Source organism: Phaenicophaeus curvirostris, chromosome 2 (genome assembly GCF_032191515.1).
Source record: "Phaenicophaeus curvirostris isolate KB17595 chromosome 2, BPBGC_Pcur_1.0, whole genome shotgun sequence".
NCBI classification, from domain to species: Eukaryota; Metazoa; Chordata; class Aves; order Cuculiformes; family Cuculidae; genus Phaenicophaeus; species Phaenicophaeus curvirostris.
The window spans coordinates 45,699,772-45,726,227 of record NC_091393.1 but is presented as its reverse complement, the minus strand read 5'-3'; the positions used below and the strand labels follow the sequence as shown (position 1 = coordinate 45,726,227).

The 26,456-nt window shown below is 38.5% G+C and overlaps 1 protein-coding gene across 1 annotated transcript in view; it reads right to left on the bottom strand.

Annotated features, from left to right (window-relative positions):
* Nucleotides 1-2,525: 2,525 nt before the first annotated feature.
* Nucleotides 2,526-26,456, bottom strand: part of TMEM200A (transmembrane protein 200A) — a 53,851-nt gene continuing 29,920 nt past the window's right edge. Inside the window, exon 2 of the mRNA XM_069851854.1 lies at nt 2,526-5,687. Coding sequence (XP_069707955.1) covers nt 4,193-5,671 — 1,479 coding nt within the window. The 5' untranslated portion in view covers nt 5,672-5,687 and the 3' untranslated portion in view covers nt 2,526-4,192. The remainder of the gene's footprint in view (nt 5,688-26,456) is intronic.

Genomic DNA, 26,456 nt, shown 5'->3' with positions numbered 1-26,456 from the left:
TATCCAAGGCCCCACCCAATCTGGCCTTGAACACCTCCAGGAACGGGGCATCCATAGCTTCCCTCGGCAAACTGTTCCAGTGCCTCACCACACCCATGGTGAAGAAAGTCTTCATAATGTCTGGTCTAAATCTGCCCCTATCCACTTTATACCCATTCCTCCTCGTTTTATCACCACAAGCCTTTATGAATAGTCCTTTTCCAGCTTTCCTGCAGGCCCCCTTCAGGTACTGGAAGGTTGCTATAAGATCTCCTCGGAGCCTTCTCTTCTCCAGGCTGAACAAGCCCAACTCTCTCAGCCTGTCCTCATAGGGAAGGTGCTCCAGCCCTCTGATCACCTTTGTAGCCCTCCTCTGGACCTGTTCCAACAGCTCCATATTCTTCTTACGCTAAGAATTCTATAACTGGACACAGTACTCCAGGTGAGGTCTCACAAGAGAGGAATAGAGGGGCAGAATCCCCTCCCTCGACTTGCTGGCCACGCTTCTTTTGATGCAGCCCAGGACACAGTTGGCCTTCTGGGCTGCGAGCGCACATTGCTGGCTTGTGTTGAGCTTCTCACCAACCAGCACCCCCAAGTCCTTCTCTGCAGGGCAGCTCTCAATCATATCATCCCCCATCGTGTACTGAAAACAGGGGTTGCCCCGACCCAGGTGTAGGACTTTGCACTTGGCCTTGTTGAACCTCATGAGGTTCTCACAGGCCCACTTCTGCAGCCTGTCCAGGTCCCTCTGGATGACATCCCCTCCTTCCGATGTGACAACTTCACCATATCATTGATGAAGATATTTAACAGCACTGGTCTCAGTACAAACCACTGAGTGATACCATTTGTCATTGATCTCCATGTGGACTTTGAGCCATTGACCACTACTCTTTGAATACGACCATGCAACCAGTTTCTTGTTCACTGAATGCTCCACCCATTAAATCCATATTTCTCCAATTTAGAGAGAAGGATGCTGGGGGGAACCGCCTCAATAATGGAAATGAAGAAAAATTTTTAAAAAGTTTGTTAACTGAATCAGCAACAGATTAAGTATTCTATTAATGCCCTTAAGATACAATCAAAGTTTAAGACATGTTCTATTTTTCACCAGTTCCTTAATTGCCAACTCTACATGGTTCACACTTTGGCCACTGCAGAGTTCCTAGCTCTCCCTTTGTATTGCAAAGGGTTCAACCATCTTTGCCTCACTACACTTTCTGACGTCTACATATGAAGACTAGCATTGAGGTGTTTTGAAGGTCTGCAAGTGTCCCTGACTTGAGCTGGAGTTGGAATTACCAAAGCAATATGGAAGGATGCAAGGTCCTCCATTACCCGTGAGGGAGGGAATCTTCCCCTCCAACAATGATCTTACCCCTCTGCCCAGCACAGGTGAGGCCATACCTGGAGTGCCAGGCCCAGTTCTGAGCACCTCAGTATGAGAAAGGCATGGACGGACTGAAGAGAGTCCAGTGAAGGGCCACAAAGATGAGGAAGGGACTGGAGCATCTCTTCTATGCAGAATGGTTGAAAGAGCTGGGACTATTCAGCCTAGAGAAGAGAAGGCTCAGAGGGATGTTATCAATGTGCATAAAAACCTAAAAGAGGGCACAAAAAAGGAGCCATGGTCTGAAAAGAGCTGAGTGCCCAGTGACAGGACAGGAGACAATAAGCAGAAACTGAAACGCAGGATGGTCCTTCTGAACATCAGCTTTTCTACTGTGAGGGTCACCAGGCACCGGCACAGGTCACCCAGGGTTGCAGGGCCTCTTTCCTTGGGATTATTCAGAAACCATCTGACCACAGTCCTGAGCGACTGGCTATAGGTTGCCCTGCTTGAGCAGGACGCTTTGACAAGATGACCTCCAGATGTCCCTTTCAATCTCAATCGTCCTGTGATTGTATGAATTAAATATTCCATTTTGGGATAATTTGGGAATATTTTTGTTGTTGGTCTGTCAACCATGGAGTTGCTTTGTATAATGCTATCTTGATTTCTTACTTTAAGACAGGAGCTTTATCTTGGTCTCCTAAGTGGGTAAATTTGTAAAAGTGAGTACATATTTCAGTACCAAGTATCTATGTTAAAATAAAAAACTATAGCCCTGCTATATTGACAAAAGGACCACTATTACTACATATGATGGTACCCAAAACCGTATGTTTTAAGCTATGATTTAATGCAGCTATTAAGGAAATAAAAGTTCACATAATTCACATCTTTAGTGTTTTCCATTTTTATAAGAATACTAACTACCAAACTGCAAAAAATAGTGTGATATTTTTATACAAAATTTCCTTATATCAAAACCACTTCAAAAATATTTCATATCGCACAGAAAAAATATTCAGCCTTTTTATGTGTAGGGATGTCACTGAAATCAAGTAGTCATAGCCAAATATCTGGTGGTAGGCTAATAAATTAAGCACAATGTTACATACTAAGTTGTGATGACTAACTATATTTTCATAAGAAGATTTGAGATCATAGAGGAAAAACAGGTCTTACACAAGATATATGTAGATAGATATTTTATTTTAGTTCAAAAAATAGCAAATGTCTTAAGAACACAAACCAGAAAGTTATTAAAAGCTTCATAGCAAAATATTTAGCCAACTCTGTTACGATATATAGGCTTGAGGTTATAACAGTTAACACTATGCCTCATTTCAAGGAGCAAGTAATGCTCTTGGTACATAAACATCGTGCAGTTGAAATATGGAGCTGAATATAAAAAAAAAAGATATGGTATTTTTATCTTTGATCTTTCACAATTAAAGTAATCTAGTAACAATAACATTTTAGCATGTTTGACTCTTTTTGGGAAAAACTATTAAAAATAATTCCTGAGTATTTAGGTTAGATGACTATATCAAAAATGACCAATTAAGACCAACACCCTGTTAGGTAAGCCTTGCAGCTTTGAGTCATACTCTCCAGCATGGCTGTCATGGCAAGATCACGGCCTAAATACCTTAATGAAATACATGAAAACCTTCTGGTACGTACATTCAAATTCTCATTTGCTTTAGCAATAGCCTACAACTGTCAACTGTGAAGCTTATTTTGCTGAGAAAAACATTGTTTGAAATGCCACTTCCTTTTGAAAAATCTTGTAATGCAAATTTCCACAGCTAAGCCTCTAGTGAACCATCATGCCAATAATTATGTGAAATATATAAATCAAAATTTAGGCAAAGGGCTTTCACGCTATGTTAATATACATATCTAATTGTATGCTTTGTATCAGTGTTCTAAATAGCGATCTAGTTACCTAGTTTCTTGCTATTTTAATGAGTAGCAACATATTCATTTCCCATTATTCTCTTCAGATTCATGTCACAATACTATCTCATTATACACCATGTTTCTAAAATCCTGTTGGCATTCGTCATGTTCCTATGATTTTAATTGAATCCGTATATTTTGATTTTAAAACTGCTGCCAATCAAAGTGGTTTAGAGAACTAATTCCAGAAGAATTTCCAGATTTCTTGCTTTATACGTGTTTTCCTGGAATTACAGGATTTAATTACACAGGATGTAGAAAGATTATTGCACAAAGCATAGTTAATAATTCACAACACTGGTATTCAACTTGACCAATTACAATGAATTCACAAAAATTATTTTAATTATACCAACTCCTTTCTATGCACCCATCCCAATATGTAAACAAGTTTCTCACAATGACAATGGTAAGACTGCAGTTACCAAGATGTACCATATGTGAAAAACAACACCTCGGATAAAGGCCTGGATTTGACAATTCCAGTATGTGCTCCTGCTCACTTCCCATTCTAGACTGCAAGCACCATTTTTAGACTTGCAGTAATTAAATAAATAGAACTTACAGGTAAATGGAGCTTTTTTTCTTAATGCAAACTTCTTGAGTCAAATTGATAAAAAGTAACATGCTCATATTAAAGGAAAGAAATAATGACTTGGGAAAAACTGGAATTGGTCACACTAAAAACTCTCTGAGTAATGGTAACATACAGTCTTACAGCAGCATGTTACTAAGACAAAAAACTCTTGGCATTACAAAGATGAAGATCTCTGTTCACACAAGCCAATTTTAATGGGCTATTAAGCATTTGGTTAAAAACAGGCTCGTACTAGTCTCACTGAATAGGAAACACTTGTCAAAATGTTTTTTTTTTTAAAAATACTATATGACAACTTCTAAATTGCAATTTAAATATTAAAATCTTGTTTCAGAAGTTCCTCGCTTCAGGTTGTTACTCAAAAACTCATCATGTTCAAAACTCAAATTATTATGAGATCTTGAGATCATAAGAAGCTTTTCCTTATTAGTAAAATCTTTCTTGACCGCTGCTTGTGGCACAAGTAACCTATCCATTGGGTCCTCTTTGTTTTCAAGTTTCATATATCCTTTACTGTTGCTCCGATCGAGTCTGGGCCAGCTTGGGTGTTTCCTTTGTTCAGCTTGGACAGTAAGCATAGATGGACCCCTGTCCAAGTCCAGGGACTTTGAATGTGAAGATAAAAGATGTAAAGATGTGTTGGACCCAAACTGTTTTCTGGCAGCACCAGGGGATAAAAGCTTTCCTGTGCCTGGTCCAAGAGTCATAGAAGACTTGAATTGATCAGATGGAGTGTCCACAAATGAATTGTGTCGTGGAAGCATGGCAGCAGCCGGTTTGTAGGATTCATTTGTATCAGTTAGTGGAATGGCCAGAGAATCCATAGACAGATTTCTAGACCGACTCCTGGTAATCTCTGAGTCCTCAGTTATGTTGTCTATACTGGGCTCATCAATAACACAGTTATTCAATTTGATTACTGGCAGTGTGAAAGCACTAATGGAAGAGGATACAATGGATTTTGTTTCACACTTTATAGAGCTAGTGTTTTTGTCATCTGAAGCCTTGCTGGAATGAGGGTACAGTCCAAAGATTGAACCAGATTGCTCAGTCAGCAGAGGTGGCAGAAGGCTACTACCAGTGGTCCTGTCTTCATTTAGGGTAATCTCATCTTCTTCAGCAGAACTATCCATTCTGCTATTACTTTTGAAGCCAGAGAAAGGCGCAACTGTGTTTGCAGCCAGTCGTGATGCACATGAGCTCCCACTATGCCTTATTTCTCCTTCCCCTAACAAGCCAGTGAAGGCACCACTCAGCTGCTTTTGCTCCTGGATCCTCAAGGTGTGGATGTCTATTACAGTGGAGTAGATGTCTCTCATGTGTATGATTTTTGTTTCTTTGTCACGGTTTTCATGCAGAATGGCATTTGCGCAAATAAAAATGAAGATTCCAATGCCCATTGTAAAAGGACCCAACATTTTCATCTTATCTGAGTGCACATGCTGTTCAAAGAAACGAAGCAAAATGCTTCCGTGGCTTCTCAGGACCTGGGTTTCATTTACTGATAGATTATCTTCAGATCCTAAAAGCTGTTCTTTTTGGGGCCAGTATCCGAGGATGGCCATTGCAATTCCCAAGAATGCAATAAGTACTCCCAAAACAAGGAAGAATCCTGATGGGGAATAGAGACGTATTTTGCCCCTAACAATTACTACGTCAGCTCTAGGCCGGCGTCTAACTGGCTTCTTCTCCTCAGAAGCTGGAGCTGTTGTAAGATTTACATGTTGCTGAGATCTGGCAGAATCTTGCCTTTTTAAGGCAGCCAGTCCTGTTATGACTCCTCCGGTTGCTATCATAGTTCTTTACTGTGCCCTGGGAGAAAAAAGAAAAAGAAAAAAGAAATAGTGACATAAGCAAAGTTGGTATGTGCAAACATAAAACACACTTTGCTAATCTGTAGATAACTCTTCAGATCCAAAATACTCATGGCTTCAAAAAAGCTACTACATCTTAATGTAGTTATGACATAGTAGCAGTTTTGAGATTCGTATGACATTTTGAAAATGTCCAAAAGACTTTTATCACTGTAAGTATAGGTAACAAATCTTCTATCAATGCCACAGACATTAGCAGAAGGCTCTTAGTGGTGACATATCAGGATTAAAGAGGAAAATATTCTTACGTTTTAATAGATGATTTACATATGGACTGGTCTGCAGGAAAGTCAATAATATATTGTTACCTTGTATGCATTTTAAATCTTTAAAGTAAAAACTTTAACACTTTAGTGAGTAGTTCTTTTAAACTGTGACATACAATTACAAGTACAGATCATTCTACATATCCCCTTTAAGAGATCTTGCCTTACAGATTTCAGAATACATTAATAGAGTTATATTCCATCATTTAAAGCTTCTGTCCATTCAGATCCTCTGAGCCTCAACTATAGAATTATTTTTGCCTTTCCTAATAAAGCATATCTAGAATTGTTTTTCCTCCACCTCTTGGTTCCTGATAGATTATAAATCAAATTGTTTACCAGGTAAGAAACCTTCATAAATTTCAAGTTCATCATTCAATCCCGTTTAATTTTATAAAGAATTGTTTTCATTTTAGACTCATATTTATACCTAGCTGTCTATTACACCAGAAACATTAACCAGCATGGGTTTAAAAAGAGAAACATGTTTGATAGGTTTTTATGAGTAAAAGTAGCAAATGAAGCAACACAGTTCAGGATAACTGCATTTTATTTTACAAGGCATCTTACAATCAGACTCAAACATAGCTTCTGAGCTTAATTAATGAATATTAGAATGAACACTAGATAATATTGTAGGGTAAAATTAAGATACTATAAGCCTGGTATGAAAAAATTATGTTCTCTTTGGTGGCTTTACTAGGCTCAGAGGTAAAGATAGGCTGACAGGCTGCTGCAGAGGAAAAGGCTCCATGTCAAAGCTGGGGATGGCTTAACAAGCAGACAAAGCTAAAGTTGGGCTGGAAAAATGAAGTGAGAGGCTGAAAAGCAGAGGCAAAGCAAACTGGAGTCTCCTTGCAATTTATAGGCAGTAAATTTCATCAGATCTCTTAAAATATTTATGTTTATAAAAAAATCCTAACAGTACACCCATGCAAAAAAAAAAATTAGATCCATCATGGTATGAGAAATAAACAGACAGGCTCTATATTTGGACACTAACATAGGTTTTTAACACTGCAAGCAGGTGTCACACAAGCATAATCTACAAACAGAAAGTGGACCAAGACCAACCCACCAGTTACGAACTTGACTGTGAAATTAATAGGGAACTTGAAACAGGTGGCTAGGCGGAAGGACTGATGGGAAAAAAAAAAGGTTTCCAGAGCTCATTATCATCTGTTAAGCAGCAATTCAGGTGACAGACAGAGCAGCATCTTCAACTGCCTCCCTGCATAATCATTATTAAAAGACAGAGACCTTCCTCTCTCTCCTCTCCCTGTAAGAAATCTTTTCTTTACCAAGGGAAGACCTGAAAAAGGCCCAGGGTGCTAAGTATACAGCATTTTCTGAATTACTGAAAGAAAAATCCATAACATTATTCCAAAAATCTCAGAAGTTTCACTTGTACTGTTTGGTTTCATGTTTTTAGTCTCTCTGGAAATTCTCAATCTTTACAATTCACTTTCATTTTTATGCTATTTGAACAATTTCAACAGTTCAGTACCAATTTATTTCTTGAATGCTTCACGAAAAGCCTTTTTTTTAAATGCAAGAATTTAAAAATCCTCCAAAGAAAGTTATTTGACATTGATAGTCTTTAAAAATTAACACAAAATTTTCTCATATGCCTATGTGGTTAAAGGTTTCCGCTAAAACAATAGGTCATTATTTCGTACCACAGTGTCGTGAGTCTTTAGAGAGAAATAAATAGGACTTATGCATTATAAAAGCTGTCATATTTTGCCATGGGTCAATTAAACATAATTAGCTTTCTCTATGAAATAAATTGAGAGAATTATGACATGTATTTACTGAAATGAATAGATTGTTTAACTATAACGTAGTTCCATTAGTCCTTTCCAGATCCCAGACCCTTTTGGGGGAAGGGACTTTACGTATTCCAAGTGATATTTTACAGGCATACATCAACCCACTCTGTCAATTCTCAGGGCTGCCAAGGAACTACACAGATAGAGCAGGATTTGTAATTTTGTGCACGGTACTGTGCTTATCATAGCTACCTCGACTGTGCCAAAGGGTGAACAGAGTAAGCTCATTTCTCCTCTCTAAATATTTCAAACATACCTCAAGCAAGATTCCTCTCTAACTCTGACAAGCAGAGCCAGCAAAAAGGCTCTTAAAAATGACATCTTAGGATGTCTTTCTATATAAAGTTCTCATTTACAAATTTTACAAAGATTGCAGGAAAAAACCACACCTCAATTTTATCATTAATAATAAAATAATAAAGGTGAGAGATAAAGTGATATCCCTCAAGCCACCTAGCTGGGCTCCTCCTGGTATTTCAGAGGAACAGGCTGCTCCTCTGTTCACTTTACCTGCATCAGAATTTGGATGCAGGGGAGAGAACGTCTGGCTGAAACAAGATACAAACATATTTCATACACAGAGTCTCTTTTATGTTTCTTGAGTTTACAACAGTATTATTAAATCTCCTTTCTTTCAAGGAAAAAATGACAACCAGGTTTGTAAATAATAATTTCTAACAAGCCGCAGTGTTGGTAAGGCTTATGTGCTACTTAATATCAGCAGCTGAATTTTGATCTCTTACACATTTAATAAAATCACTGGTATTAACAGACATATTGGTACAAGATGATTTCACTTCATACAGACAGCTTTTCAGAAACATATTATATTGAAGTGCATTTTAAGATGGAAACTTTTTTTTGGAAAATACTATATTTAGAATAAAATGATGACGTAGATACTTGAATTATTCTGCAAATACTACATATAGTGATTACATTTAGTTTTACCCTCAAGTCTGACTTCAAACTTCTGAACAAGCAAACCTTAGAAGACTTTGACTCAGAAATACTGAAAGATTATGCTAAGACCTCAGACAGAGTCATTTTAGTGGTGGTATGAATCATATGACACAGACTTGCTACAAAAGGAATCAAATAACGGTCAAATGGATAGGGAATGCAGAGAAAAAAAAGAAAGGGACAGGCCTGTAATTAATTTTATAAAACCCAGGTGTCTTTCTGATACAAAAGCACCACGGCTACCAAGCTGCTTTTGAAGAACAAATGTTGAGTGACTCCCTGACCTTGTAGCTGCTGTTTGTTTCATCCCCAGCAAAAACACTGAGACCAAAGGCCTAGACAACGTAGGGTTTTAGTCTCAAAAGAAACAGGGCCCTTGATTCACCTCTAAATTTAATTTTGCTTTGTATTCTGCTGTTGTTACAGACTGGCCCTAACACCAGCCCTGCCAGCCACTCAAAGATCACCCAAGAAAATCCTGTCTTGCTATAGACCCTGAAAAGTAGCTGCTGCTCACTCTCAGTCTCTCTCCACATTGTTCGCACAGAGGAGAGTGACTCAGGCCCTTGACACTTCAGTTCTAACTTCTTCAATGGCCATTAGCAAGGTGCACTTCACCTTTCATGCAGACTGTAGGCTAAGCCCAGTCCTCTGCATCTGGCACGCTTTCTAGGAGAAGCCCAAAAACCTCAGCAGCAAATAGAGTAACAGGTTGTTATGTGCCCCTTGGTGTGAGGAAAGGACAGATCACTCAGCAGCTGCTACTGATAGATACCAGAGGTCAGCGTAGCCTCTGTAGGGCCTGCAGAGAACCTTGCAGCAGGCACAGAGAAGAGGAGCTGGAGGGGAAGACCTGGATGACACCAGCAAAAGCATGAGTGAGTAAGGAGGGACCAGTGGGGTTGCAGATCATCTAAGAAGATAATACTAGAGCCAGAGGAATAAATTCCTGCAGAAAAGGTTTGCAGATGTGATGTAAAATAGATAATGACAAAAGAAGTGTCAGTCTGGGATGTCAAGTGACATCTGCCTCTTCCTCACATTACACTGGCTACTCAAGGCAGGGCTGCCAGAGAGTCTGAAAGAGATTCTTCTTTACCACCTTTCCACAGAGAGAAAGATTGCTCACATGCCCAAGGAAGGGCTATCATAAAGGAAACTTAAGAAAGAGGGTAAAAACAGGTTTCATGAAACAGTTTGCTGTGAGTAACCACTAGACTTGCATTTGCCAAGCAAAGAATGAAGTATTTTCCTAACCAAGTCAAGATGACAAACAAATCAAGAAAGAAACGGTATACTCACTCTGTGGTACAAAGGTAAGGCACAGGTAAATTCTCAGAGACAAACTGCAATTTAGCACAAACAGACAAGGACTTTGCCAGCCTACAGAAAGGGAGGCAGGTGACCTGGGGACTCATAGAGTAGCTGCAGAGCACAGAGGAACTTGAATAGTCTGGACACGTCCATAGGTAGGTATGGCAGATAAGAAGTGACTCAGAGTCCTTTTGAAGCTTGCAGTCATCTACCCAAGTAACATCCAGTTATCCTTTGGAAGCTAAGCAAGTGACAAAATGGGTGGGAGAGGATTTGATGAGATTTAAGCCCAGTTGACTCACTGATTTATTATCCCAGGTATAAGAGATGTGTCAACTGTAAGAACCTATTACAGACTGCACAGTTCTGTTTTAACAGCAGCTAGGCAGCCTAGGAAAATTTGAAAGATGTGCGTGCAAAAGCACAGATTCAGTGGAAGGAATTAACTGTTCTAGTAGCTCCAATGAACTTCTTCTCATTCCAGAAACCATAAACTACTTATTTCTCTCTTTTACCTATGAGGCCACCACCTTAATACCTCTCTTTCCTCCCTAATGACTAACACCACCTTAACTATGCTGCTGTCAACTAACTTTTTTTAGAAATGGCCAACTATTAAAAATATAATTCATCTCTCAACAATTGTTCTCAATTCCTAGTACTCTTTAAAGCCGAGGGCTTCTATTTTAGGTGCCTGAAAGCTTATCTGATTTTTTCAGCTATTTTGCTGCTATAAACGTGATTACTTCCACATACAACTTAGTCTTTTGAATGCATATTATAGAATGGTGATTCTATGATTCTATATATAGTCATTTGAATTACACTGAGATCTTAATTTTAAAAGCATATTAGCAGCAAAGATGGGAAGCAAGCTAAAGAATTCTAGAATTGTATTCTTTATTCTTTTTCCAGACACATTCCAGCGTCCCTTACCACTTACAATCTGTGCTGTTTGCATATTTTTTTTCTCATTTATTGCTTGAAAAATGATTGAAATTTAATTTTGTTAAATTATCGGAACTGTACATGCTACTTCCCTGTAGCTTAAGCTTTATGCAAAACCTTCTGAGAAATACAGCTCTTGTTTTTCAGCAAAGAATTAAACATTGCTCCCATAAGAAGTACTGTGTGACAGAATCTGTTTTATATTACTACAGCATTTCTTATTTTATTATTTCACCTGATTAGTAGATTTATTTCCTATTAGTACTTGATTCAATATTATTTAAGTGACACAATTTCAAATTTTAACAAGGGGACATCAAGGAAAGTTTATTTTCGCTTTGATAAAACTAGAGTCCTAGAAATGAAGGAGGTATGCGACAGCCTGTTTACTCATAAAATATTTCTCATAATCAAGAATGCAAATGATAAAGTAATAAGAGAACTGATAACATAACTGAGTAAACAAATCAATATTAATCTGTATTTAACACATCTATATTTTCTCCTGAAGCATAATATATGCATATCAATATGTTATCTATGCATAAAGGGTATCATCTGCTACAATGTGTTCTATTCCAAAGGTTAAAATATGCAGTTTTATAGGCCCAAAGGGATTAATCACTCTGACAGAGAAAATACAGCAATTACCCAAATAGAGGGTAGTTCCACAAGAAGCAGAAAAATCATCCCAAATTACATTTATATTTAGGAGTTTAACAAGTAACCTCCCCGAGTGTCTACCACACCAATGAGACTACCTTATGATACATCTCTCTTCTCATATCCACTCCTCAAAAAATGAGCTGATTGAACAGATTGAAAAAAGAAAAGCAAGCAAGCAAAAGACAACTTTGGTAGTCATGATTATTAAGTATCTTAAGTGTTCATTAACTGACAGTAGGTGAGAAGAAAGCATGTGAAATGTGGTATTAAAAATGTTTATAAGTTCAGATGGGATTTTAAAGTCATGCTAGCAAAAGCCAAGGATACGAAACTGTATGCCTATTTAAAACATTAAAGCTTTGAAATTTCCAGCTGAAACAAACCCTTTGGGTTCAAATTCCCTTTAATGATGACTCTTTTAGGCTGCAAAGGGATAAGCTTAGGGACTAATCATGTTCTTTTAACCTTCTGGTTGTCAGTCAGATTATGGAAGCAGGCCAAATCACGCAAGCAGTTTCACAGTGTTAAAAGGAAAAGGCAAGCTGCGTGCAGATGAGGCAATGCAAGAACACCAGGATGTCCAAGTGGCAGCAGCAGGCAGAATGCTATTGCAGACATTAAAAACTCAGTCATTAAAAACTGAGTTAAAGAACTCAGTTACACAGATGTAACTGATCAATACCCAAACTTTAACACCTATTCAGTTTGTGTCTTCAGTAATACGAGCCTCTCCTTCCTTTAGAAAGGAAGTGAGCCTAAAGAGCGCTATTTAATTTTTCAAATGAAATTTTGGGGCATGCAGTCCAAGATAGCTGATTCATCAGGTCAGAATTCTGGTTCATATACACAACACGGATATAAAATCGCATAATCATTGGATAGTCCAAGTGAAGCAGGAACTCGGAAAGTCTCCAGTCCAACCTCCTGCTCACAACAGGGCCAGCTGCAAGGTCAGAACAGGTTGCTCAAGGCTGCTTGGTCTAGTCTAATCTGGAAACCCCCCAGGATGAAGCCAGCCCTGCCTCCCTGGGCAGCTCGCCCCACTGCCCCATGGGGAGAAAGTTCCTCCCTACATCCAGTCTGGACCTCTCTTCTTGCATCTTGTGTCTGCAACTTGGTTCTGTCTTCTTGATCACCCCCTTGTAGGTAATGGGGCCGGGACTGTTGTTAGGTCCTGTCAGAGCTATCTCTCCTCCAGGGCTGAACCAGTCCCACTGTTTGCAGGGCAAGAGATTCAGTCCCCAACCTCCTTGGGGCCCCACGCTGAACTTGCTCCAGTCTGCAGATATCTTTCTTTGCATTTTACAAATGTGAAAAATCCTTTTTTATTTGGCTCTAAACTAACTTGAAATAATCAATCAATAACTATGGAATTTGAACTAAAATTTACAAACTCAGAAATTCTGATAAATATAATTGTAAGCTAAGTGACAATGTCTCTTACCCAGATTTAGGAAATGCCGTGACTGCATTCTTTAAATCACACCAAACAGAAATCCCTTATGAATACCTTCATCACTTACAGTATCTGCCATGGACATTAATTATTTCAACCATTATGCCAAGGTCAAAATTCAGGTGAACACCCAGCAATACTGCACAAAGATGAATGCCTGAGTTGCTTATCCTCTTCATTGTTATTTCTTCTTCAGCCTGATCCTTTCAGTGGGTCATATATAGTAATTCTCTGCAAAATCAGCAACATTCAATATTGGCAGCATTTACACAGAGCTCGTTAGCTGCTCACAAAAGCACAGAGCACACATCAAAGAGAGAAAGAATGAACCTGAGTTTCTATATTTTGCTTTCAAGACACTACTCTATGACTTGGCCTAGATTTGATCTACAAGGTTTTGCCTGGCCTAGTTGCACTCACTTTTAAATTTGTTCCTTCCGTAACTACATCTATTGGCATGCTGCCGTAAATCAGGTGTGAGTCTACACAAGGTCATGGATTTTAACAATGCAGAACTCCTGTAACATGAGGTTGGCATCAGGTCTCTTATGTCTAGAATGGTTTCCCAGTCACCATACACTGAACCAAACCTGTTCTTAGGTCACAAAATATCTGAGTTACATAACGTAAACCCACCTGTCCCACCATCATCATGCATGATGTCCTGAATTCCCAGCTGTCCTGCTCTCTGTATCTGTACTAGCCTAGCTCTGGTCCTAGATGACAGACTAAGGAAATACAAGCTCTCAGTCACTGAATGTATTTGATTGCAGAATGCCTACTGTCATCTCTATACTAACTGTATTAAATTATCAATAAACTGAGAGCCGTAACTTGTTTTCAGAAGTGTGCACTGATAACTTCTTTAGTCATGCACAGAAATTTTCACTTCCTATGCATATCATGTCCAGTTCTGTAATACATTACAGAACATTAATACATTCTGTAATACATTACAGAACTATGACAAAAATCAAGAAGGAGCTAAAAAATACCCTAACAAACAAAACCGGGAAGGAGCTATGCAGGATTTGAAGAAAAGGTGTTTAAAAGGTGACTGACTAATAAAGTTTGCTTCATTATCTTCCTAGAAGAAAAAAAATATAATATGCACACATAAAAATAAAAGCTGGGTACACGAGACTTTACTTTTACTTTTATTTGCTTGCATTCTCCAATTTGTCTGAGTTTTTCTTCTAAAAAGCAACTAGGGTTTAGGGGTTTTTTTAGCCCAAATTGAGTAAGGTAGCAACTGTCCTTTATAACTAAAGTGACAAAATCTGTTTCTAAGCTATTTTAGCCCTTTAGTTTGTGTAAATCCATTTTCTACTGAAGATCTGCACTACAACTGGAAGCAGATATTGGCTATTTAGCAAAATATTCATAATTATTTTAGACACATTTGTCCATTCACATTATCAGTGTTCACGTTCTATAATCAGAAAAGATCCTGGGTTCCCTATGTTTGTAGGTGAAATAAGTAGAGTATTTTAAATTCTTAAAGCTATCTGCTTTCAGTAAAAATAGGAAGTCAACTTTATTATTGAATATCATCACTTTATGAGCACAATCTAAAACACATCAGAGATGGATGTGGATCTTTATGCATTTATTCCAATTTGCTTTTTTTTCCAGGTTTTATCTTTTAGACATTACAAAAATTAAAAGGGAGTTTGCTTTAGAAGTAAGAAAGTGAAAACTGTGAGATAATAACTATAGCCCAGCAACCCTAAAGCTGAAATCCAAAATGCACAGAACTAATGGGAATTTTGAAGGAAGCTCAAACAATGCAGATCGGGTTATTGATCAGCAATCAATCACAAGTCATGAAACAAATTTTATAAAGGTCTCAAAATGTTTCTGGAAGACTGACTGTGTAAAAGCAGAGTAAAAGGTATGTTCTCTGTCATCTATTGCAAATGAAAGGCATGACTAAACAGCCCAGGGCTCAATCTGTCAGATAAATTCAGTTTCTTAATAAAAACCAAACAGGAAAAAAGATTGAAAATGCTAGGTAATGTCTTCATTTACAAACAATAGGACAGTCAGTTCTTATGACAAAATAAATTGCAGGAGGTATAGAAGCACAAACAGTGCTGGAGTGCTTTGTCTACCATTTACAGTCTAGCTTAACTAGCCACCTGTTAACCCGATTTAGTCAGAGGCGAAATCTCTATCCTAGACACAGGCTTAACGTAGGCAGTGACCAGCTGTCATGAGACCAAACAAATGTCCTTATCTGCACTATATGCTCAGGTTCTAAGAACTATAATTTCCCACTATATACAAGTTCAATGGTTGTAAGATCAAATAAGATGCTTCTGGAACAAAACAAAGCAGGTATTTTGAAGAAGGCTCAAATAACATACATAATAGATATGAAAGCGAAGCTATTTGCTTCTCAACTAAGATGTCTGAGCAAAGCTTTCCCACTGACCTAGAAAATACTTCATGTCCTATAAAACTTAAAGGAGTAGGAGTTATCATTCTCTGTTTACCCTCAGAGACCTAGGACCAATTTTTCAAACCAAATAATGCAAGAACCTAACTCTGAAAAGTACTTGGGTATCTGCACTGTGTAGTTGTATTTGGAAATCTCAGTGCATGACAAAGATACAAAAGAGATGTTACATGCTTGTCTTAGCAGAACTTAGGCATCTAAGGCCAAATAGTAACTGAAAGCTACAAACTTAACCGTGCTACCCATCCATTAACCCTGACAGCACAGGTTTAAACTAGTGCCAAGACACTTGTGTAGGAAGTGGGGCATCCTGAGAGAGAAGTCCCTCCATTAGCGGGGCAGGGGTCTTTGGAACAACACCTGGAATTTGAGTTCACTGAGTGCCCCAGCCACAGTCCCAGCCCCAGCCCAAGGTGAGAGTGTTTGTATGGTCAACAGGAACAGCTGCTTCAGCATAGCTGTGGCCCTATGCTATTGTTACATTCATGTGGTCTGTCACTGCCTTTTGAAATCTTCTTTATGGACTACGATCTAACAAATACTAAAAAAAACATTGGTCAGTGTTAGGATGTCCTTTATACTTCCACACTTTTACCTTTGTGCAAGTTAACTTACTATGCCAGAAAGCAAGACAAATCAGCCCTTCCTAAGGACTTTGTTGCCATAACTAGCAAGGTCACAGTACCTGAGTTGTTTGATTTAAAGACTTTCAGTGACTCAGGGATGCAGGTGGACTCTCAGCTACTTACAATACAATTATTTTCATCTACAAGGGCATAAAAATCAGTGTATGAGGTTTAGGTTACTCTACGCTGGTAAATAAATCAGGCCATAATTATATCATAGCTATTATTAGAAAATGAATAGTGGAATGAAAATTTTCTTAGGTCTTAGGAATCCCACAAAAATAAGTAAATTCGTTAGTGGGATTCTATTTCCAATATGTCAAGAATAGTTCAAATACTAGATACAAAGAAGGGAGTCAAGCGTTATTTCATAGAGAATGGAAAGCATAGTTCAAAAATACTTTTGGTATCCATAGTAAAACTTTTTTGCCTATTAATGGATGTCACAGAAACAAATAATTATTAAATTAACAGTAGAACTCAACCATGTCTTCAACTGCAGACTAGTCATCTAGCCAGGCATCCTCATGGGGGCATCAGTAAAGCCTGTAAGCACTTACACTGCTATTACTTAGCTCATTGACTGGTAAACACAAGTTACAAACTGTGCCTAAGAGCACCCGTTTCAATACACAGAGACAAAAAAATCAGTATTTCACACACATAAAACAATAGAAATGTTAACGTGAAGGTTTAAATTCATTTCCACTATGTAAATTATCCCTCACTATTTCTTCTGTACTTTTAATCAACACCATTTATCACTTGCGTTATAACTTCTCTCTTTGTGCTAAAACACCAAAAATTAAGGATACTGCAAACAGCAAGAATACACAGGGATCCAAGTAACCTATGAGTAGTGAGGTGCTAAGAGAAGGATATCTTCAAACAGTGTGGGTGACATTTATGGAATTATACCTTAAGCTTTGGTGCCAGAATTCACTTGTAAAGATATGTGATTTCCCGATTAATTTTTTTTTTCCTTTTACTATGAAAAATCTAACCCAGGCTGTACCACTTTGGGTTAAAACCAAACGATTTCTGGCTATTAAGTAAATCAAGTATGGCCCGTTAAATAGACCAGAAGAACTGCTTCCTACACTACCTCCTCACTTCTACTTGCTTCCAGGACGCTCAGCTGTCTTTCTCACAGAGGACTTTGCACCTACCACAAAACTTTCTTTCTTGACCCTTAAAAGGTCTGACTCCCCCAACTCAGACATCAACACTATCCTCTTGGCCTATACTTCAAATATACACAACTTTTCCATGGGACCACAACCACTGAAATATAGCAGAGTTGCTGTTACCTTAATTTTGCATCTATGAATCAGCATATGCCTGCCCTACTGTTGCACAGAAAAACAACTCCATCCAGTTGTTCCAGACTGAGTCCCTAAATGAGAGTTTGTGAAAGCATAGGCTGCCAAGCCTAAGACAAGTATGAATATTCCTAACACATAAGAAGTGATAAATAGCACTGTTAGCTAAAACATGGTGCCCTAGTTGAAGACCTATTAACAGTTGTGTTGTTGATAGCACGCTGTATTATCTCAAGTGTTGCTCAGTTTCAATACTCTCCATTCATAAAGTCTATACATCTGTGGTTTGATGCATTTGAGCTACTCTATGTAATGTAAAACATAATTTTAGTTGACTCATATGATCAGGACAGATGTCAACACTGACTGATACCAGATAACATTTTAATCTTAGCAGAGATGTCAGCTTTTATCATCATGTGTTATAGGCTTCATTTTATTCACAAATGACTTGCAATTATATTTTTTTTAGCTCTTTGAGGTCCCCTCACTTACATTGCTATTGCTACATCCCCTTATGCTATTAATGTTTTCCTTATGTTTTGTTTGCCTGGGTATGGTCACTGTTAATTACCAAGATAAATATCAGTTTATTTTAATGAAAATCCTCCTAACTTAAACAAAGCCAGCATAATGTTCAAGCACTTATAAATCAAAGTAAGGCATGTTTAAACTAAAATGAACGCCTGACTGAAGTTATTTGCAGAACCTTGTTAAAAGCTCTTGGCTGATATGTGATGCAAATATAGACAACATAAACAACTAAGAGATCATTTCAATACGGAGTTAGAAGTCAAGAAGAGAGAAAATATAGAGTCAACTTCTTCTGGTTACCTTAAAATGTACATTTATGTCTCATTGCTTTAAGGTCCTCTCAGAGTATTTGTAGGTATCAATCAGTCTGGTATGTCTAAAGTTTTAGCCCAATTTCTGAATGTATTGCTGACGAGAAAGAAAGTAAAGGTCAGTAAAACTCTCTCAGCAGACTACAAGTATGAACAGATACAGTGTGGGTTACTTTTTTTTTCTTTTAGGAAACCACTGCAAAATTATCAGCTCCATGTAAGAAAAGCAGGATGAAGAAACAGCAAGAAGGAGATAAACTGAAAATGTAGTTACAGATTAAGCAGTAGGAAGCCGCCAGCAGTCCACCATGAAGTTTTCTGTTCAGAGTGCAGGGGAAAAGGTGAAATGCAATGGCACAAGTTAATTCTTTTTTCAATAGATAGCTAGCAATTTATTTAGACAGTGAAAACAACAAGCAAAAAGAGAATCATCTAGTGTAATTGAAGGTATTCACTAAAATTCATAGAAAATATAAAGAATACTTTTTAATAAATATTTATTTATTCATGATTCCTCTGGTCTCACATTTGTGTTTAAAAGTTACGATTCAATGCTTGTTCTGCCCAGCTGAAAGACAGCACGTATGCCAATTTAAGTATAGAGTAAGAGGCAATAGACATTAAAATGCAACAGACACTACAGAGCAGTTTGGACTATCAACATCAGCACAGCTAAGACCAGACAGAGCAAGCCTGAAGTGTAACCATTCTCTAGTTCTGTAAGGCACTGTCCTAACATGGGTCAATTATGAAGACAGGTACTAAGTCAGCCCTTTCAGTTCCCCATGGAAGCCTTGAAGGTATTGATTCTGCAGAAAAGGCACTTTTAGAAAGTCATGGGTATGGGTAAAGACAAAGGCGTTAAGCAGATGAATCTGTACATACATCCCCAAGTTTGAGTTCAATGTGTGAATAAAATGTAAAGAAAGGAATTACTGCTTGTTCAAGGCAATGAAAGTACTGCAGCAACGGCACAGTAAGCCATGCATATGAGGAAGTAAAACAAAAACTGTTATTTTTTTCTAAAAATGCGCTCAAGAATTAGCAGAACATATATTAGAAGGGAAAAGTTCTGTACAACATGAACTGAGCTTGATATTTGAAACAGTGGCTGATAGAGCTGCAAACAATGAGGACCACCCAGGGTGAATAAAGAGGTAGAGGAGCATGCCAAGAGATGAACCAGATCATGTAACTATGTGGAATGTCAGAGAATGTCGGAGATAGAATGTAAGTTAACCAATGCAAATGCCAAAAACATGAACATAACAAATGAGAACATACTAGGAGGCAAGGAAAAAATCAAATCAACAGAGACCTACACAAGCAATGAAAAAAACATGACATGAGAATGAAACCAAAAGGGAAGGTAAAAGATGCATCTGGTTACGAGAACCATGTGATTCGTAGGAAATGTGTAGGGTCTGTGGGAGTTTACTAGTCAGATACACTTGCAGCTGCTGGCAGATTTGGAAGTTAATCACATCCTCCACATTCAGCTGGAGGATAAGATTTTACAGAACAAAAACCTCTTTTTCCTTTCAAATCACGTTGCTGTTTTTCTTCTACAGAAAGGATAAACCATCACCTGCCCAGAGGTCGAAATGACCATTTCAGAGGTGTTTTGCTTAGGCTTCTCATTTATTCTTTAGTTTTCATTATCCTAGAGCATTGTTAAAAGAGCAATAGGAAACAAGAAAACCTGCTACACACTCCTCACAGAATTCACGGACTGCTCCATGCAGATGCAGCCTAGCCAACTAGTACAGCCACCATCGGAGACAGAAGTCCACAGTACCCTGAGCAGTTCAGAGGCACCTAAGCCTCAGACATTTATGACAGCTGGCTCCCTCAAAAAAGCACCTGTATAGCCCTCGTATAGCTTCCCAAGCTGCCTTGACATCCCAGGGTATGGTTGTAAGCAAGGCACATCCCAACCAAGAGCATTCCAAACTCCAACAAACTCTGATGCTTCTGCATTTCAAATAGCTGTGAATTTGAGAAAAGGTTTAACATAAGCCGCCTGCAATTTTTCACGGCTGAGTTGCTGAGTGGGTGAAAGAATGGGTCAGAACAGAGGACACTTGCAACACCTCTGCTGTAGCCCATGAAAGCTAAATTCAGAAGAGAGAGATCCAAACATAAGATGCCTACTACATAATTAGCAATATAATTTCTATACTGTCAGAAAATAGCATAGATCATTTGGGTATTCTGGTTGTTGTTGTTCTTGCTGGCAAATTCTGTTTGTAATGTTTTATTCAGGATCTTTACAGGATTTCTGGCCAGCTGCAGATTGCGAACTTGAATATCTCCAGTATCTGAGATTGAGTAAAAGCTGTGTTTGGGTTTTTCACTTGGACAGTCCACCTCCATACAGTTCCAAGTGACATTTTCCAAGCCACAGAGAGTTGTATAGTAGGTGTCTATTACTTTCTTACTGATAACACACGGCAGCCTTTCTGTGCATTTACACAGAAGGAGCCTTCCACATACCTAGGGATAGTCAGTGACAATATTGAACCTTATGGTTCCCAAGGGCTGTTACCACATGCCTTTGACATGACAAGGGCACAACAGTTACCTCATCACTACCAGGCATGCTGAAAGCAGGAACACAGTTATTATAATCTTAGTGTTTGATATTTGTCTGTTTTATTTAAGCTGACTTAAATCAGCAAACAGAAATACAGCTGTGCACTTTTCCTGACTTTTCAGTTCATAATCCATACGTAGATCCATAAATCCAGCCTGAAAACTCCACACCTGAGAACCAAAAAATAACCTGTTTTGCAGGAAGTTTGTGTGTGCACATTATATGGAGCCAAAGTAGAACCTTAGTGGATTGTGACACAATGAGTCAGCCTGCTTTGGGACCAGCGGGACAGATTCCTAAATAATCCCTAAATTAGCCTGGAAGGAATTATTGCTTCTCCAGCTCATAGGTCTCACAAACAAGACTCCCCTGCATGCAGTCTACATGCAGAACCTTTCTTGAGGAAATATTCTCACTTACACTAAAATCATTACAGAAATGTCAGTAAAGAGTGCCAGTGTTAATGACATCACCATTGCTTGGTGCCATAAATATCATCCCATGTGATCCTGCTCACAGGGGATCAGCATATGTAAGGAGACTCCAATTTTCTTTCCACTTGAGGTATTATATAGATCATGCAATTCCTAAAGCAGGGCCATGGTGTCACCTAAACTGCTTCTAGAACTGCTGGGACATTCATGCTGCTCTAAAAACCTGAAGTCCTGCAAGCGGCCAGAAGTTGACATACCAATGTGCCATCTTTTTCTAGCTTGGATTCTCGCAATCCATGCAAAAGGCAGCAGTCTACTCCTCCCCTATTCTAAACTACTCTAATTATACCCATGAATAAACATAGTAACACCTGTTCTCAGTGAGTGTTATAAAGTCCTAATTGCATTGCACAATTGTGTAGTACGTTTTCTGGAAAAGCATCACTGAAGAACATTGATGAAGTGCAGTATAGTCAACAGAATATTTCTATGAAAACTTCAGTTTTCCAGCACTTCCTGATTATCTTCTGATCTGAGCTGTGTGACCCAGCTAAGTATTAACATTGATTTTTTAATTAAATTACAGACACACTGGCTTGGAGAGCTGTGACATGCTGAAATTCAATTGAATTGGGCCTGCCCTCACCTCCTCCTAATACACACTGTGCTGATTAATCAAATCCTGTTCTAATTCGCTGCGGTGCAGGCTACATTTATCCATTCCCATTCCTTCACAATAAATGCCGTCCACCATTTGCACCCCTGATTCACCACTGATTAACCATATGTCTCACATCAGCTTCTCGTACTTGATTGGAAGAGTTATTACAGAAACAAACTGCTTTAAAAAGAACAGGGGCAATAAGAGCAAGAGAAAGCAAGGGCAGACAGGAACTCAACATGTGTTTTAGGGATGGATTCACAGATCTAAATTTGTATAGGCTGCAACAGGCATATGTTATTCAGAAGATCTTTATACCTATCCTTTCTTTTGACAGCATATGTGTTTATATTACAGCTCAGTTTTTAAAAATCTTTATTGAACTGCTACTGTAATTAGATTACATCCACCCAATGCCAATTCTCAAAGACCGATGTCAGCTACAGGATAGAGGCAAATACTTGTTTACTCTGCTGGCTCATGGAAGAGGTAAGAAAGAGACGCTGTTCTGAGCCAAGAAGCCCTGACAGCCATCCAAACAGACCTTGACAGGCTTCAGAGGTGAAGCATGTGCAAACCTCATGAAGTAAAACAAGTAGAAATGCACATGTGTTGGGGCAATCCCAAGCACAAAATACAGGCTGGGTGGAGAATGGATTGAGAGTAGCCCTTAAAAACAGGACTCGGGGGTGCTGGTGGATGGAAAGCTCAACATAAGCTAGCAATATGAGTCTGCAGCCCAGAAAGCCAACCATATCCTGGGCTGCACCGAAAGAAGTGTGACCAGTAGGTCAAGGCAAGTGATCCTCCCTCTCTACTCTGCTCTGATGAGACCTCACCTGGAGTATTGCATACAGTTCTGGAGTCCTCAGCACAGGAAGGATGTGAATCTGTTAGAGTGAGGCCAGAGGAGGGTCACAGAGACGATCAGAGAGCCGGAGCACCTCTCATATAAGGACAGGCTGAAAGAGTTGGGCTTGTTTAGCCTAGAGACAAGAAGGCTCTGGGGAGACCAGACTTTCACTACTTATAGGAAAGATGGGAAGGGCCTCTTTATAGGGAGTGTAGTGATAAGACAAGGAGTAACATTTTTAAGCTGAAAGACAGTAGATTTAGACTAGGAAGACATTCTTCATGGTGAGGGTGATGAGGCAGTGGAACAGGTTGCCCAGAGAAGGTGGGGAAGCCCCATCCCTGGAAGTGTTCAAGGTCAGGCTGTGTGGGCCTTTAAGCAACTTGGTCTAGTGGAAAGTGTCCCTGCCCATGGCAGGGTGGTTGGAACTAGATGATCTTCAATGTTCTTTCCAACCTAAACCATTATATTATTCTATGTTTCATGTTTCTTACCTATAAAATCATAAACAGACTCCAGCATACCAGAACCTACCCTTGGTTAATATCACAATAAAGTCATCATCACACACAACACTAGAGGCTTGGGGATGAATGTCTGGAAAGCTGCCTGGTAGAGAAGAACCTGGGAGTGTTGGTTGATAGCCAGCTGAATATACGTCAACAGAGTGCTCAGGTGGCTAAGAAGGCCAACAGAAACCTGGCTTGTATCAGAAATAGCATGGCCAGCAGGACTAGGGAAGTGATTGTCCCCTGGTACTCCCGTCACTACAAGAAGGACATTTTGCTGCTGGAGGATGCCCAAAGAAGGGCAACAAAGCCAGTGAAGTACAAGTCTTATGAAGAATGGCTGAGGGAACTAGAGCTGTTAAGACTGGAGAAGAGAAAGCTAAGAGGAGATCTTACAGCTCTCTACAACTACCTGAAAGGAGGCTGTAGCGAGGTGGGTGTTAGTCTCTTCTTCCATGAGACAAGCAATAAGATGAGGAAATATTACTCCACCAAAAGGGTTATCAAGCACTGAACAGGCTGCCCAGGGAAGCGGTAGAGTCACCGTCCCTGGAGGTAAAAGATGTATAGATGTGGCACACAAGGACACGGCCTGTTGGTGAACTTGGCAGCATTAGGTTTATGATCTTGAAGGTCTTTTCCAACTTAAGTGATTCTGTGATTCTGTAATATATAAGAAAGCAGAGGGTAAAATTTTCAAGAGCGATACAGAATCTCTTTCAAAAATTAGCTGGGAATCTTCATTCAAAATGGAAATCGAGTTCCCAGATTACTCAGCAGTTTTTGACACTTTGACCCTTGTGGTCTAAACTTGCAATTATGGAAAGATTTAGCTTTAAGCATTTGAACATTAGAGCTTTCCAGTTGCCATCTATTAACTGGGTCATGGCTCTTTTGCCCTGACCCTGCAACACTCTCGTCAAATTCCTATTTACTAAGCATCAAGTAATTAAATTTTAACTGTTCCCCTGGACAGCTATTCCTCCTCATTCTTGCCCTATTCTCCACATATGTCAACCTTATAAAAAATTGGGTTTTAAGACTCCAAGCAAATTTTCCACTGATGAATTCACACCTTGCTCTGTGTAGCTCTGTACAGCTTTACTGTCTAACAGTCTCTGTTAATGGAAAAAGGAGGAAAAGCATCTTAAGCTTAAGAATACACAGACCATACTTTTCCCTTCTGTAATGTGTTTATAAGGTGATGCCTGTCATTATCTTGGGACAAAATCTTTGCATTTTCCACTCTCTGTTTCAGCAGGCCAGTTGGGGGTTTGAATTGCACACAAAATGCAGATTTCAAATATGTTAAGTAATGCCTAAATTCAGTAATTCCTTTTTTAAATTATAGTAAGATTTATATAGCAACAAAAAACCAAAATGTGTGTTTGTGTGCATAAAAAAAACCCCAAACTGTCAATTCAGAAGGTGTTAGCAAGGTTACTATCAAAGATTTACCAGTCTCGTGCTGAAAGGACCTTTTTAAGTATAAAACATTCTTCCTTGTACAAGGTTCACAGCCCACCTGTGAACTTCTAAAGAGCTCTCCTGTAGAAAATTACAGAGGATGAGGAATAATAATAATATATTACAAAAATACATGGAAAATATTATTTACTAATATGTCTACAATACATGGGTAGCAGCAATAGTTTCTTCAAAAGTTGTCTGTCAGTTGAGTTATTTAACCTGGGGACTTAACATCAACGTTATTAACATGCTTAGTAACAAGAATGCTGAAATACACGTGAATGCAAAATTGTGTATCTTTCTATTGTTAGACAAACAATTACACAAGAGCTACGTTACCGAATACACCACATATTCATATTTGTTTACACAGGCAGAAAACAAACATATTAATAGAATAAACAAATTATGTAAGGCTTTATTTTTCCCTTTACAGGCTGCCTTGCTGAAACATTAAAACTGGCCCCTAGACACACTCGTCTTCATAAGGATCTCCTCACATTTTACATTTGATATTCAACTGCTCAGTAAACTTTAATTGTGTTCTTTCTCCATACAAAATTAGAAAGACAACCATACTTTGTATCATGTCAACTAGAGCACTTTAACATTCAGAATAACTTCTACAAATATAAACTCTTGCCAATTAGGTGAAAATGGTTCCTTGAATAATTTTTGAATATTCTCTCCTCAATGCTGCTCTTAAAGCCAAACTAAAATCAAGGGAGAAAATAAATAGTTTAGTCCCCTTACCAGAGGCAAATATAGCACGAAATACTGTTTTGTTATTTCTCTAATGAAATAATATGTTATGGTATCTTCAAAATTCCCAGCAGTATTAAGGAGAACAGATTCATCATTTTTTACATTATCAGAGCATTTGTTTGGTCTACCAACACATTTAAATGTATGCTGACCTTTAAAAATATGAATATTGCAGCTGACCTTGACAGCATTACAAGTATGCTTCACTTTTTTAAGCTAAAACGTTTGTCAAGTTGAAGTAATATGTTCTGCAAGTTGCAAACTGAGGTCAAACGAGCAGCAGATCAGGATCAGACGTGGCCAATACAAAGAATAGGCACAAAAGCAGATGCAGCAAGGACAAGCTTGTGCCTCAATTAAGAATAACCTAGGGTAAAACATTTTTAGGGGATTGCTGTTCACTTTTAACACACTAATTCTTGTTCCATTAAGATCATACTTATGAAGACTACTCTAACAATCTATACCATATTCACATACAATACACATGATGAATTAAAAACAACAAAAAAAAAGGTTCTCTACCAGTTATCAGTGACTGAGAGTTTATTTTTGTAAAGTTTTGTAAGGCTAAAATGTTACAAATCAAGCTATTTTTAAGCTTAAGTCTATTACAAAGAATAAATGTAAAAATACTATTTGTGAAACACCATAGCATATCACAGATTGAAAAATATCCTATTCTAGAATACAGACTGCAAGTATTAAACTCTATTTGTG